The following is a 15741-nucleotide window of genomic DNA, read 5'->3' as shown; positions in this document are numbered from 1 at the left end:
ACTTCCATAGTAGCACTATCAGTGCCACTCTTACGTGACTGGCATAACATTTGAAGAGAGAGAATCTTTCAGAAACATGCCTACCAACTTTGTTTGTCACACAACCATTACTTGGTGTTGTGTTTTTTTTCTGTCATTGTATTGTCATTAACATGGATAAGTATTTATGATAGACAATTGATTTTTACTTTAACAAGGGTTTAATATGCTACTTCGCATTATAAATACAAAAATCCACAGTAAAACACAAATGTTTAAATATACTAGTAGCAGCTAAAGAAAGTGCTGCTTTTGGTAATTGGAGAGGGGTGTTCTTCTCATTCATATCATAAGCTTGACGTAAAATGGCTACGAATGTATGGGAATATCTGATAAAACATGAAATTGCATCTTGTGCTCATTCCTGCAGTCATCTTCGCTGAAAAATTTTCACATGCTATTCAATTAGTTCCGTTTATTTAAAAAAAAAGTTACTAAAATACGATCACCTGCATACAGTTAATTTCTTGCAAAATGAAGCAATTCTTGATCATTAAATATTTAATCACCTGCCATATACCTAAGATTATCTACATTATCACTGCTTTCTTTATATACTTTTTCTTTGTCTTTTCTATCTTCAATGGCAAAATCTGTTGTCCTTGTTGCAATACAATTTGTTAGCTTAACCTGTTTTTTTATATTTGACATGACTTTAACTTGCATTTCTGTCTTGTATTTTTTAGATTTTTCGTTTCAGATCCTTTCCTTCTTGTAGCAATTTTACTTCTTCAGGGTTTTCTGCCTTCTTGAGTTCATGAAAGGTGAGTTGCAAATTTCAGTGCAGTAGGCATTTTGTACCAACTTTGGTATTCAACTACCAACTCACAAAATAATTAGCTGTTGGTTTAAGCAATTTAAACAGACTGGGATTGTGTGCAACGGAAAGTAGCACAGGCTGACCGTGTGGGCCAGAGGATGATGTCGGGCAGATTCAAGGAAGTTTTGTGCGTAGTCCCAGTATGTCTACCAATAGAGCCAGGCGAGAACTTGGAAGACCCCAGTGCCAACTGTATGGAAAATTCTGAATGGCATTTGCTGTACAAGCTCTACCGATTATAACTTGCGCAGGCTCTCAACCCCACTGACAAAGAGGAGCGTATTGCATTTTGTGGTTATGTGCTAGTAAAGATGGAGTATGGCGCATTTCTACAGTGTGTAATTTTTATCGATGAAGTGACGTTCCACCTTAGTGGAAAAGTCAACAGACATAATGCTCGCATTTGGGATTTGGAAAAATTCACAGTCACCATTGCGGGTAAGAATAGGCCCGTGGTATTCCTGCCTGTCATAAAAGGCGACTAAAAGGAGTCTCAAACATTTCGGACTTATGTGATGGTCCTCTGTCGGGTTTGACCTCCATATCTCAAAATTCTTCCGAAGAGCTAGCCGATTGGGGAAGGGCGCCTTACATGGTGCATTTTGTCCATCGTGCATTGAGACCTCTAGCCAGCTTTACTGTCGTCGCATTGCCGTCCCGCTCATTCTCCATATCTTGGGTGAGAATGCATTCCTGGGTGCAATTTCCATTATGCACTGTGCCGTATTGCTTTTTGCGGAGGCAACTATCGTGGACTTTATTGCACCTAATATCCAGCACGGTAGCCAGTCCATTGTGGTGGGGCCGCCATGTACCTTGTTGGTTGTAGCCCCCTGACAACACAGGAATCGCTCTGCTGATGCCTGTGCCGTTTGCTCCCCATGTATGCCAAGGAGTATATGCCCATCTCCCTGGGGCATCAGAACTCCTGGCAATGACCATCCTGCCAGGTGGCCCATGCTGTGGCTGTGTGGCACCCATGGAGAGGCCCCTTGGTCGGAGTAGGTGGCATCAGGGTGGATGACATGCAATGAAGCGTGGCACATCTTCTATTGCTGGTGGCCAGCCACCAGCAGTCTCTAAGCGTTTGAGGGCTAATGTTTATGACCCCAAATCGTTCCCCTCCCTGGCCACATCATGGGAGGAACGAAAGGCAATGAATGAAAGTGAGACGTATTGGCCCAGGTATCTCATCTGTACCAGAGCTGATGGGGAATCCTTTGTATCCATGAAGCCTCAGTTCTTTGTAGAGCATTTAGAGGACAAGTTTGGGGAGGTGGAGGGCTTGTCCAAAATGCACTCTGGGTCAGTTTTGATAAAAACGGCATCCTCTGTTCAGTCACACAGGTTACTTACTTGTGACACCACATAAGAGTTTAAATATGGCCCAGGGTATTATTTTCCATAGGGACCTACTTTTTCAGTCTGATGACGAGCTGCGCGCCAACTTAGAGCATCGAGGTGTCCATTTTGTCCGGCACATTCATTGGCGTCCGAGGGACAATCAGGTAGCAACCGGTGCCTTCATCTTGGCCTTTGAGGGTGATACATCACCGGAGAAGCTCAAAGTGATGGTCTACCGATGTGACGTCAAGCCCTATATCCCTCCCCCGATGCGGTGCTTTAAGTGCTGGAAGTTCGGCCACATGTCTTCCCGCTGCACTTCCAGCCTCACATGTCGAGATTGCGGACGCCCATCACATCCCAATACTCCATGTGCCCCGCCTCCCATCTGTGTCAACTGCAGAGAGCACCATTCACCTTGCTCGCCAGACTGCAGGATCTTACAGAAAGAGCGCAAAATCATGGAATATAAGACCCTGGACCAACTGACCTATACTGAGGCCAAGTGGAAATATGAACAACTACATCCGGTACGAATGACTTCCTCCTATGCTGCTGCAACGACAACCGTGTTAGCCCCATCAGTTCAGCATATTCCAGTCCAATCACAGAGCCATACAACTCCACATGCCCCCTTGCCCATGGGGGGCATTGTCCCCCCTGTTGCTCCTGCATCACCTACCTCGGGAGCAACAACCCCCACACATCGGGGACATCCGTCCCCACTTCTAAGCTGCAGAAGTGTCCAACTTCTTCGACTTCTCACACTCACAAGGGGTCCCTTAGGTCCCTCCCTTCCCAGGTTTCCACAAGTGGGAAGGCTGACGACCGACAGTGGCGTAAGTGCCCACAATTAGCTGGTTGTAGGGCTTCACGATCCTCCTCTGTCCCGGAGACTGAATCGGTGAAGCCCTCCCAGCCAGTGAAACCCAAGGAGCAGCGTGAGAAATCCAAGAAGAGCTCTAAGCCTAAGGAACTCGCGGTGGCACCCGTCCCACAGCAACCTTCCAGCTCTGCGTCTGAGGACGAGGTAGAGTTTCTGGCGTCTGCTGAGGACCTCGATTATGCCGATCCCTCAGCCACCATGGATAGCACTGGCATAGGTGCTCAATCGGAGGCAGCAGGTGACCCAGTGACGTAATCTACCTTCCCAGTCCCTTCACGCCTTTCTGAGTCATGGACAATATCATCCTCCAGTGGAACTGCAGAGGTTTCTTCCATCATCTAGCTGAGCTCCGACAACTTATCAGCCTTCACCCTTTCTTCTGCATTGCTCTTCAGGAAACTTGGTTTCCAGCGATGCGAACCCCTGCCCTCTGTGGCTATCGGGGTTATTATAAGAACCAGGCAGCTTATGAAAGGATGTCTGGTGGCGTCTGCATCTATGTCCTTCACTCTCTTCACAGCGAGTCTGTCCCTCTACAAACACCTTTAGAGGCTGTTGTTGTTTGGGTGTGGGCGCCACAGGCTGTTACTGTCTGCAGTCTGTATCTTACACCGGATGGTGATGTCTCACAGCACGTCCTGGCTGCGCTGATCGCCCAATTACCGCCACCTTTCTTGTTACTGGGCGACTTCAAAACCCATAACCGTCTGTGGGGTGGGTCAGTGGCAACAGGTTGAGATGCCATCATTGAGAATGTATTGGCACTGCTCAACCTGTCCCTTTTAAACAATGGTGCCTTCACACATTTCAGTGTGGCGCATGGCACATACTCCGCCATTGACCTTTCGAACTGCAGCCCTAGCCTCTTACCTTCTGTCCAATGGAGTGTGCATGATGACATGTGTGGTTGTGACCACTTTCTGATCTTTCTGTCACTGCCACAGTGTCACTCTTCTGGGCGCCCTTGCAGGTGGGCTATGAATAAGGCTGAGTGGGATTTGTTCTCCTCCATTGCCGCTATTGAGCCTCTTTCTAATAACGCCATTGATGTGGTGGTGCACTCTGTCACCACCGGCATCGTTACTGTCCTCTGCTGCGGACTGTGCCTTGGTGGTCGCCTGAGATTGCTGAGGTGATTAAAGATCGCCGGCGGTCGCTCGAGTGTCACAAGCGGCGTCCATCCTCAGAAAACCTCGTCGCCTTTAAATGGCTTCCCGCGCGGGCCCGCTGCATCATTCGCCAACACATGCAGGAGTGCTGGGAGCGGTACGTGTCCACCAGTGGCCTCCATGTCTCTCCATTGTAGGTATGGGCCAAGATTCAACGCCTCTATGGCTATCGGACCCCTGTCAGCGTCCCTGCGCTCTCACTGAATGGAGCGGTTTGTAGTGACTCCAATGTCATTGCCAACTGCTTGGAAGAGCATTTTGCTCTGAGTTCCACTTCTGTGAATTACCCACTGGCCTTCCGCTCCATTAAAGAGCAGATGGAATGTCGGAGCCTTTCTTTTCACACCCACCATCCTGAAACCTACAATGTACCATTCAGTGAGTGGGAATTTCACAATGCCCTAGCCACTTGCCCTGATACCGCTCCTGGGCCAGATCGCATCCACTGTCAGATGCTGAAACACCTTTCAGTGGACTGCAAGCGATGCCTCCTCGACCTTCACAACCATATTTGGATCAAGGGTGTGTTTCTGTTGTAATGGTGGGAAAGCATTGTCACCCCCGTTTTGAAACCTGGCAAGAACCCTTTGGAGGTGGGCAGCTACCGCCTCATTAGCCTCATCAACGTTCTTTGCAAGCTGCTCGAACGGATGGTGAGCCGGCGATTGAGTTGGGTACTTGAGTCTAAGGGCCTCCCGGCTCCGTCTCAGGGTGGGTTCCAAAAAAGGCCGCTCTGCCGCTGACAATCTGGTGAGCCTGGAGTCTGCCCGCCGTCAGCACCTCGTCGCTGTCTTCTTTGACATGCGGAAGGCGTATGATACGACGTGGCGCCACCACATCCTTTCTACACTTTATGATTGTGGTCTTCGGGGTCCGCTGCCGATTTTCTTACGCAATTTTCTGTCGCATCGTACCTTCCGTGTGCAAGTCGCGGCCTCTCTTAGTTCCTCCCGAGTTCAGGAGAATGGGGTGCCACAGGGATCGGTTTTAAGTGTCTGCCTGTTTTTAATAGCAATTAACGGGCACGCTGCAGCAGTGGGAACGTCTGTCTCATCGTCCTTGTATGCTGACTCCAGCCTTTACTATAGCTCTATTTTCATTGCAGCTGCTGAACGTCAGCTGCAGGGCACTATCTGCAAGGCACAGTCTTGGGCTGTAGCGCATGGCTTCCAGTTTTCGGCAGCCAAGACCTGCGTTCTGCATTTCTGCCGGTGACGCACTGTTCACCCAGAGCTGCCGCAAACTTCTTGCTGTGTGTGGAGTCACATAGATTTTTGGGTGTGGTTTTTGATGCCCGGTTGACTTGGCTGCGTCATATTCGGAAGCTTAAGCAGATGTGTTGGCAGTATCTAAATGCTCTGTGATGCTTGAGCCACACCAGCTGGGGCGCCGACTGATCTACCCTCTTACGGTTCTACCAGGCATTAATCCAGTCTCGTCTGGATTATGGAAGCCTGGCTTATGGCTCAGCATCCCCTTCGGCGTTGCGGGTGCTGGACCCAATCCTTCACAGCAGGATATGCCTTGTCACTGGTGCTTTCCGGACCAGCCCTGTGAACAGCTTACTTGTGGAGGCAGGTGTCCCTCCAATGCAGTTACGGCGCCACTGTTTAATGGCCGCGTATGCTGCCCATGTTTTTAGCTTGCCCAGGCATCAAATTATCGTCTTCTGTTCCCGCAATCGGTCATCCATCTGCCAGAATGTCGGCCCCGGTCAGGTTGTACAATCACGGTCCGCATCAAAGAGCTTCTCTCCGTTCTTGGGATTTTCCCTGTTTCATCTCCTTTCCGAGCCCCTTTGCTTACACCCCCGTGGTGTGTTCCTCGCCCTTGCTTTCGGCTCGACTTGGCACAGGGACCGAAGTACTCAGTCCCTCCAGAGGCCTTCCACCGCCACTTTTATTTCATCCTAGCCACGCATCAGGGCTCTGGGATTGTATACACTGACGGTTCGATGGTTGCTGGTCAGGTCGGTTATGCTATAACTCTAGGGAACCATTACGAACAACAGTCCTTGCTGGCTGGCTGCAGCGTTTTTATTGTTGAGCTGGTCACCATCTTTCGTGCCCTAGAGTATATCCGCTCCTGCTCAGGTGAGTCCTTCGTTATCTGTAGCGACTCACAGAGCAGTTTACAAGCTATCGACCAGTGTTTCCCTCGCTCTCGACTGGTGACGGCTATCCAGGAGTCCCTGCATACTCTTGCCCATTGCAGGCGCTCTGTGGTCTTTGTGTGGGCCCCTGGTCATGTCAGTATGCCGGGCAATGAACATGTTGACCGCCTGGTCAAACAGGCCACCGGTGAACCAACCCTGGACATTAGCCTCCTGGAGACTGATTTGCGAACGGTCTTAGACTGCAAAGTTTTCACGCTATGGGACGCTGAATGGCGCGGTCTGACCATCCCTAACAAACTCCATGCCGTCAAGGAGATGATGACTGTGTGGCGGTCATCCCTGCGAGCCACTCGCAGGGACTCAGTAGTCCTTTGCCGGCTCCGCATTGGCCACACCTGCGTGACACACAGCCATTTACTGCGGCATGAGGACCCGCCTCTCTGTCGATTCGGGTCGGCTTTGACGGTGGTCCACATTTTGTTGTCCTGTCCACTTTTAACTATGCTCCGGCAGACGTTTGTGCTGCCTGATACGCTCCCTGCCCTTTTAACTGATGACTCTGCTATGGCAGGTTTAGTTTTGCGTTTTATTTGGGCAGGGGGCTTTTATCATTTGCTCTAAGTATTTATCTTTATTTAGTGTTGATTCTGGCCTTTGCTTTTATACTGAGTTTTTAATATATTTTGTGGTTGTTGGCTTTTTCTTTTTTCTCTATGGTCGGCCAACCACCAACACACTGTGTGATTTTAATTCGTTTTGTCTGATCTGTGTCTGTGTCTCTCGTCCTGTGTCGTCTGCCGTCTTTTCTGTTGTTCGATTTTTATTCTCTGTGGGTGTTTTTAGTTTTTGGAAATAGGGACTGTTGACCATAGCAGTCTGGTCCCTTTAATCCCACAAACCAACCAACCACAGTCACCATTGCAACACGAAGGAGACTCACCGAAGATCAGCGTGTTCTGTGCCATATCCTGTACAAAGGTTTATGGACCATTTTTCTTTGCGGAAAGATCTGTAATGCTAATCACATACCTGGACATGTTGGAACAATGGCTGTTCCCTCAAGTTATGGAAGATTCCCAGGACTTCATTTTCCAATGAGGTGTAGCTCCACCCCATTGGCACCATGATGCATCAGGCTTTTGAATGACTCCTTTCCTCAGCGCTGGGTTGGTTGCAGGGGACTTGAGGACCTGGCTGTGCACTTCTGACCACCAAGATCCCTTGATCTCACGCCCTGCGACTATTTCTTATGGAGTTATGTGATGGAAGTTGTTTACATCTCACCGCTACCAATCACTCTGATCAATATGTGGAAACAGATCACTGCTGCTGTCCACTCAGTAACAGCATGTACGCTTTCGCATGTGCGGGACGAGTTTGGTTACTGTGTCGATGTTTGCTGTGCACCCAGTGGTGGCCACATTGAACATTTATAACATTTCTAATTATTAAATAATTACAAGAACTAATTAATTACAAATTATCAAATTTATTAAATGGATATCAAACATTAAGGGAAAAAAACTTCGAAACTTCCTCTTTTCATTGGTGTAAAGCTTCTTCATTTTTGGATTTGTACTTGAATAAATATAAAATTTTGTGATCATTTAGAATAACCCTGTATATGTTTATAATTTTGAGAAAAATTTTTGCTTTTACTGCAAGTGCTTAGTGAAATACAGCTAGTTATGATTATTTGTAGGTTTCTGTTTCTAAACTGGTACAATAGAAGGAAGTATCTGGAGTTAACTATGTTTTATTTTATTTTTTACAGATGTGTTGTGTGGCTCTCTCTTGGGTCTGTCAATATCATACCTTTGCTATCGACAGTATTACCCAAGTTTAGACTCACTCCATGCCCACAGACCTTATGTTGGTATTATTCCATACTTGGAGCTTGATGCTGTTCGCAGTACAGGACAGCCACGTCCTCCTGAGGAACAAGTCAAATGGATATAAACTTGAAATCTTCTTCACATATGGATTTAAACTGCAAGGTAATGCTACTAACAGTTTTTGTGGTAAAAAAATTAGGAATTTTGTACTGAAGAAATATGCCATTTATAATATGTCAAGTATTTGAGTATTATATCGTTATTTAAATTGTTGTTTTAACTTTTGTATTCGTTACTGAGGAAACAGTTTCAGTTTGTAAATCATTTTGCAGTTTTTAACCTTTCCTCTGTCTTTACAGGTTCTAATATGTTTTTGCGAAACAAAGTTCTGCATTTATCCCAGAAAGTTTGAAATTGACACCTGAAAGCATTAGGAGGCTGAACCACTCATGGGATTTGGATGAAGAAGCAATTCTAACAAAGTAATAGAAATAGATTCTGTGTGAAATTCAGCAAAACATCAGGCTTGTGTTGCAGTGGAAGAATTTGTACAAATCTCAGCAATGACAATCTTTAATCATGAATCAATGAATCATGAATCAATATTTAGTGACATACTCACCTTTTATTCTCTTGAATGTGCGCTGGAAGTTGTTTTCTCATAGATTTCCTTTATTCTAATATTCAAGTTGTTGTTTCCTTTGTTTCTTCAATTTATCTATATATTTTTTATTTTCTTGTAGCTTCTGCAAGAAAAGGTACTGAAAGTTAAGATTGGATTGGATTGGGAATAAAAGTTGATGGATGAGTTGAGTAAATTAAGATGGTGGTGGGGGGACAACAGACTGAAAAACCAAATGTATCAAGATGAAAGATTGCACCATCATTGAGGCAGCACACAACACAAAAGGCAACAGTTAGGGTTTCAGATATAAAATGCAGTTTAGCTGGTTGACCAAAAGTTGTTTTATAATTATATTAAATACCTGTCTTAGGTGTCTTGATTCAAGTTTCATTAACTCCTCTGAATCCTCCAAAAGAAGGATCACATTGCCAGTTTTCACTGTCACTGTTGATTCCTGTCCAGTCGTGGCTAGATTTGAATTAATATGTTGTGAGGTAATTTTCAGAATGTTTCTAACCTTAAAACTCACAAGTAAAGGAGCACTGTTTAAAATGAAACATTGCTGAATCCTTCATATTATACGATCTCTTGTGAATATAGGGTGAAGTAACATGGGAAAAGCGATCGTCTTTCTACTCAGCTTTCGACTGTATTAACTTCTTCACAAGGAGATAAAATTTCCAGTTACATAGCTGGATTGTTTATAGATGCATTTTAGTGCATCATCATTATTATTATTATTATTCAAATGTATGGCATTGATAGCAAATAAGTAAAGTGACTTAAGAAATGACAAACACTTGTCACGAGTAATGATGATTGTGAAACTGCAGACAATATCTTTTTCTTAGGGTAATTGTTCTGTTTTCTCAATTAAATTTTCTTTTTGCAGTTATTAGGTGTTGTCATATAATTTTTCACTTTGGTGAAACGTAATGCGAGATTTTTGTTTTGTTAGGACTGTATCTCAGTTGCAATCTTGAAACAGGTTCATCATCTAGATACATATTTTGTGGGCAGTCCTCTTTCAGTTGCTCCACCCAGGGATGCATTGCAGATTGTCTCATTACTTCAATCTCCCACAGCCTCTCTTTTTTCCATTTCAAACTCTGCAGACGCTCCCTATCTAATATTTCAGGTATGATGAGCACAGCAAACACTTAACCAGAAGTAAAATATGTCATCCATTAACAACCTTGAATCTGTGGATATGTCAGTCTTTCTGCAGCATTCTTTATCTTGACACCCTAGTCCTGCAGTAATGAAATTTATAGAGGGAGGAACAGAAAAATGAAATATGCCTTTCATTACAGAAGTGTTTCTCTGTTCAAATAGTACAAAGAACACGAAAAAAAAAATATTTGCGACATGATGACCATCATTTTATTCATATATTAGTGAAATATTCTGTATATTAGTGAACTATTCTGTCAGATACATGATAAAATGGGAGGCAAAGATACGGAGGAACTAGTTTTCATATTTCACTACATGTAAGGAAGGATACAAACGTTCTAAGAGATGATGCCCTCACAGAGATGAAAATTGTCTTTTTGAGATATTATTTAGCAATAATCTGCATATTCTGTATTTTACCTTCTTTCTGTCTTTTTTTCACAGTTGTGAAAATTTCTGTTTTGCTTGTGTTCTAATTAAACATTTGTATGAAGGATGAAACTTGAGAATGTCTCAAACTGTACTGCACACCTAAGGACAATTAGAAGCATATGAACCTATAAACTTTTTCTTGGTTGTGCTGGAAGGGAGCTATACGGTTTTTGACAGAGATCAGATTGAAAAGCTAGCTTAAGCTGTACTTCATCCACCAAGCAACCGTAGCTCATTATGAGCAATACGGTGAATAAAATACATTGTTGACATGTCTTCACGTGGTATGTTTCATGGTGTATTCTCCAAAAAGACAATCTTTGGTTTAAAAAGTCTGAAATGCTTGCTGTTAAATGAAGTTGATATTGAATTTTTAAACAGGGCCACATATCAAAGGATTAAAATCTGGAACATTTAGTTTAGACATGATTTAGTCACAAAAGTGAAGATTGTAATAGATAGAGATTTATACAGTGATCAGTTTTGGTAACCAAGGCCCCTTTCTTCAGGTGCCTGATACACAGAGGATGAAACAAAAACATGTGCTGAAGACAGGAAGAGGAAGTTAAAACCACTTAGAGCTGAAATGTAACATCAATTGTTTGGGTAAAAATGTAATTGCTGATACACGATAGATCTACTAAGCTTGTAAAAACTGGAATTGTGTACAGGCATGTGTAGAGCGTCACACAGTTTGAGTTCTGCAGTGTTATACTGTACAGTGATCTGTTGAATAAGATGCTTAGTAACTGATTGTTACATATCTTGATAAAAGTCCATGAATCTCTATGCCATGTTTTGTATAAGTCTGACTGTCAGGTAAATAAGAGATAATGCACCTATGATATCAATAATTGTAGCTTTTCATTTATTATTGTATTGAGTTCTGTATTAATTTCCATTTGTGATTTTGTGTGATGTAAATGGTGTATATGATATTACAGAAATATTTATAATATTTATAACTAATTAATGGAAAATCTCATATAAAGATGTGAAACAATTACTAACAAAGAGATAGAGGGGCTGGCCAGTACTTACCTCAGCTCAGTACAGCCGATAGAGACACAAAAAACAACCGAAAATTTAAGCTCCTAGCTTTCGGAATAAATGTTCCTTCATCAGGGAGGAGAGAGGGGAAAGAAAGGGAAGAAGGGAAAGTGGATTTAGTTACTCACAACCCAGGTTATGAAGCAACAGGGAAAGGAAAACAGGGAAGGTAGCAAGGATGGAGGCATGGTTGTCAGAGGGAAGCCAAAGATATTCTACTGCAGGTACTGTGCCAGCTTCAAACCAAAGAGGATGCATACAGAAGTAAAGAGGTGTATAGTATAAAGATGTAGGATGGAAAGATGCATGAATGGCTAAAGAGGAAAGGGAAAGAGGAGAAGACTGAAAAGTAAATGGGAGTGAGGTTGTTTAACGTAGGTTTAGTCCAGGGGGATGGCGGGATGAAAGGATGTGCTGGAGTGCAAGTTCCCATCTCCGCAGTTCAGAGGGACTGGTGTTGGGTGGGAGAAGCCAAATGGCACATACAGTGTAGCAGGTTCCTAGGTCCCTAGAATTATGCTGGAGGGCATGCTCCGCTACTGGGTATTGGACATCTCCTAGGCGGACAGTTCGTCTGTGTCCGTTCATGCGCTCAGCCAGTTTAGTTGTTGTCATACCGATGTAAAAGGCTGTGCAGTGCAGGCATGTCAGCTGATAAATGACATGTGTAGTCTCACACGTGGCCCTTCCTTGAATTGTGTATGTTTTCCTAGTAGCGGGGCTGGAGTAGGTGGTTGTGGGGGGATGCATGGGGCAGGTTTTGCAGCGGGGTCGGTTACAGGGGTAGGAACCGCTGGGTAGAGAAGGTAGTCTGGGAATATTGCAGGGTATCTTCCAAAAACCTCGTTCCTTATCGCACTTACCAACTTCATCCTCACCCATAATTACTTCACTTTTGAAGACCAGACCTACAAACAAATCAGGGGAACTGCCATGGGAACCAGGATGGCTCCATCCTATGCCAACCTCTTCATGGGCCGCATGGAGGAGGCTTTCCTGAAGACCCAACAGCTGCTTCCCCTGGCCTGGTATAGGTTTATAGATGACATCTTTGTGGTCTGGACTCATGGTGAAGAAACACTCCTTAATTTTCTCCATAACCTCAACTCCTTTTCGAATCTGAATTTCACCTGGTCCTTCTCCAAAACCAAAGCCACCTTCCTGGATGTTGACCTTCATCTTGTTGAAGCTCACATCCACACCTCTGTCCATATCAAACCCACCAACAAACAACAGTACCTTCACTTTGATAGCTGCCATCCATTCCACATCAAACGCTCCCTTCCCTACAGCCTAGGTATTCGTGGCAAACGTATCTGCTCCAGTGACGAATCCCTCAACAATTACACCAATAACCTGACCAGTGCTTTCCTCTCCCGCAACTATCCTGCAGACCTTGTCCACAAACAGATCTCCCGAGCAATACATTCCTCCCCGTCCAACAACAATATTCCTACCCTCAGACCACACAGAAGCATCCCCCTTGTCACCCAATATTATCCTGGCCTCGAATACATCAATAAATTACTCCGCCAGGGATATGACTTTCTCAAGTCAACCCCTGAAATGAGATCATCCCTTGACAAAATTCTCCCCACACCACCCAGAGTTGCCTTTCGTCGTCCCCCTAACCTCCGTAACATCCTTGTTAAACCCTGCAATATTCCCAGACTACCTTCTCTACCCAGCGGTTCCTACCCCTGTAACCGACCCCGCTGCAAAACCTGCCCCATGCATCCCCCCACAACCACCTACTCCAGCCCCGCTACTAGGAAAACATACACAATTCAAGGAAGGGCCACGTGTGAGACTACACATGTCATTTATCAGCTGACATGCCTGCACTGCACAGCCTTTTACATCGGTATGACAACAACTAAACTGGCTGAGCGCATGAACGGACACAGACGAACTGTCCGCCTAGGAGATGTCCAATACCCAGTAGCGGAGCATGCCCTCCAGCATAATTCTAGGGACCTAGGAACCTGCTACACTGTATGTGCCATTTGGCTTCTCCCACCCAACACCAGTCCCTCTGAACTGCGGAGATGGGAACTTGCACTCCAGCACATCCTTTCATCCCGCCATCCCCCTGGACTAAACCTACGTTAAACAACCTCACTCCCATTTACTTTTCAGTCTTCTCCTCTTTCCCTTTCCTCTTTAGCCATTCATGCATCTTTCCATCCTACATCTTTATACTATACACCTCTTTACTTCTGTATGCATCCTCTTTGGTTTGAAGCTGGCACAGTACCTGCAGTAGAATATCTTTGGCTTCCCTCTGACAACCATGCCTCCATCCTTGCTACCTTCCCTGTTTTCCTTTCCCTGTTGCTTCATAACCTGGGTTGTGAGTAACTAAATCCACTTTCCCTTCTTCCCTTTCTTTCCCCTCTCTCCTCCCTGATGAAGGAACATTTATTCCGAAAGCTAGGAGCTTAAATTTTCGGTTGTTTTTTGTGTCTCTATCGGCTGTACTGAGCTGAGGTAAGTACTGGCCAGCCCCTCTATAATATTTATAATAATATAAATATTTATTTTAGAGAATAAGAATACTTTTCTATATATTTCAGCAGATAATTTACTCTCCTTTTCCATCATTCACTTCTACTATTACAGCAGGAGAAAATAAAGAATCATATCATTTCCACATTCTGCCAGGTGCAATCAGTTTGTAGCAGCCTTGTTAGAATGTTGAATTGTTAGCAGAGTTCTTCAACACTGATATGTTATCAGAAGTCTTTTATAAATTTGTATTTTTTTTTCTAAAGGAAATACACTTACAAAGAACATATAATATGCAGTGTTGTGTGCTTTTATGCCCTTGTTAACATTCGTTTCTTATTGCAGATTTGTCATGTACATTATAATGTACATTATAATAGAGCAATGGTTTATAACCTGGGGTTTATTACACTTGGGATAAAAATAAGAGTGAGTTTTAATTTGTTTTGGCGATGACTCAAAATTATTTGTAAAAAAGTAATCCCTTTTATTGGTTCATCTCTTCAGCTGAGTGGTCAGCATGGCTAACTGCTATGCATAGGGCTCTGATTCAATTCCTGGTACTGCCGGGAATTTTTCCTTGTTGGGAGGACTGGTACGGGGTGTACTCAGCCTCATAAGGTCAACTCAGGAGCTACTCAACCAATTTGTAATGGTTCCAAGCTGAAGAAACCAGACTATGACAATCAGGAGAGGAGTTTGCTGACCAAATGCCTCTCCATATCACATCTGATGAAGCCGTTGGTGGAGGATGACTTGAAGGTTGATTTCGTCCGATTGACCAGCCTATGGCCAGTATGCAGAACTTGAATTTTTAACTTAATTCCTATTATTCCTATTTCATGAGACACTAATATTTATTGCAATGTCACCAGAAATTTGATTTTGCACTGCTGGATAAGGGTCACTTCTATGCTTTTCCATGCAGTGCTGTATTTGGCTACACTCACCCCTGTGGTTCCTGCATGATTTCTTACATCATCTATCCACTTTTCATTAGGATGACACTGTGAAATTTTCTTGTATCTCTAAATCCAGGAAGGAACTTGCCTAGTGCACCTAACATCAATTTGTGTGGTTGCATCTCTTGCCCATCTCCATTTCATTTCCATTGCAATGTGATTTAATTCTTTAATCCAGTCTCTTCCCCAACAAGCTTGATTTTCCATAGATTCTGTTAATTTCTGTCATGCTTCTCTTCATTGCTCTTAGAGCAATAATTTTGAATTGAAAATCTATGCCTGACTGCCATAAGTCAAAACTGGTAACTTGCAGTTTCAGATATGTCAGAGATATCGTTTGGAAAAGTGCTTTAGACTTTTTTACTCTTTGGTTTATTTCTTTTGCTGTCCATCCAGTCATATTTGTCAGCAGTAAAATATTATATCAGCAACTGTCTTCCTGATTAAGACAATTTTCAGTGGATAAAGAAATATTTTCTTTTAGTGAAGTTCAAGTCAAAGTGCAATTTCTTGGATTTCACAAACACAACACCCAAACAAAAGATTTTCGTAAAATGGGAAAAGGTTTAGTAATACCAGTTACAATTGGCATAACTTACAGACATGAAGATAGGTATTAGACTTTGGTAACAATGAAAACAAAATCTGTGAATCGAATGAACTCACAAGTATTACTTATAATGTGTACAGGGTGGCAGCCAGTCAAGGAATATTTTAGGGAATTGGTTTAAAACATTTATTTCAAAGGTTCCAGTCAGATCTTTACAAGTTTTCTCCCA

General features: G+C 43.7%; 1 protein-coding gene across 1 annotated transcript in view; it reads left to right on the top strand.

Annotated features, from left to right (window-relative positions):
• LOC126268302 (phospholipid phosphatase 5) overlaps positions 1-11407 on the top strand; it is a 45034-nt gene extending 33627 nt beyond the window's left edge. Inside the window, exons 6-7 of the mRNA XM_049973899.1 lie at positions 8149-8371; positions 8569-11407. Coding sequence (XP_049829856.1) covers positions 8149-8333 — 185 coding nt within the window. The 3' untranslated portion in view covers positions 8334-8371; positions 8569-11407. The remainder of the gene's footprint in view (positions 1-8148; positions 8372-8568) is intronic.
• Positions 11408-15741: the final 4334 nt, after the last annotated feature.

This window comes from Schistocerca gregaria, chromosome 1 (genome assembly GCF_023897955.1).
Source record: "Schistocerca gregaria isolate iqSchGreg1 chromosome 1, iqSchGreg1.2, whole genome shotgun sequence".
Classification (NCBI taxonomy): domain Eukaryota; kingdom Metazoa; phylum Arthropoda; class Insecta; order Orthoptera; family Acrididae; genus Schistocerca; species Schistocerca gregaria.
The sequence above is the reverse complement of the archived record's forward strand: the minus strand, read 5'-3'. Positions and strand labels throughout refer to the sequence as shown.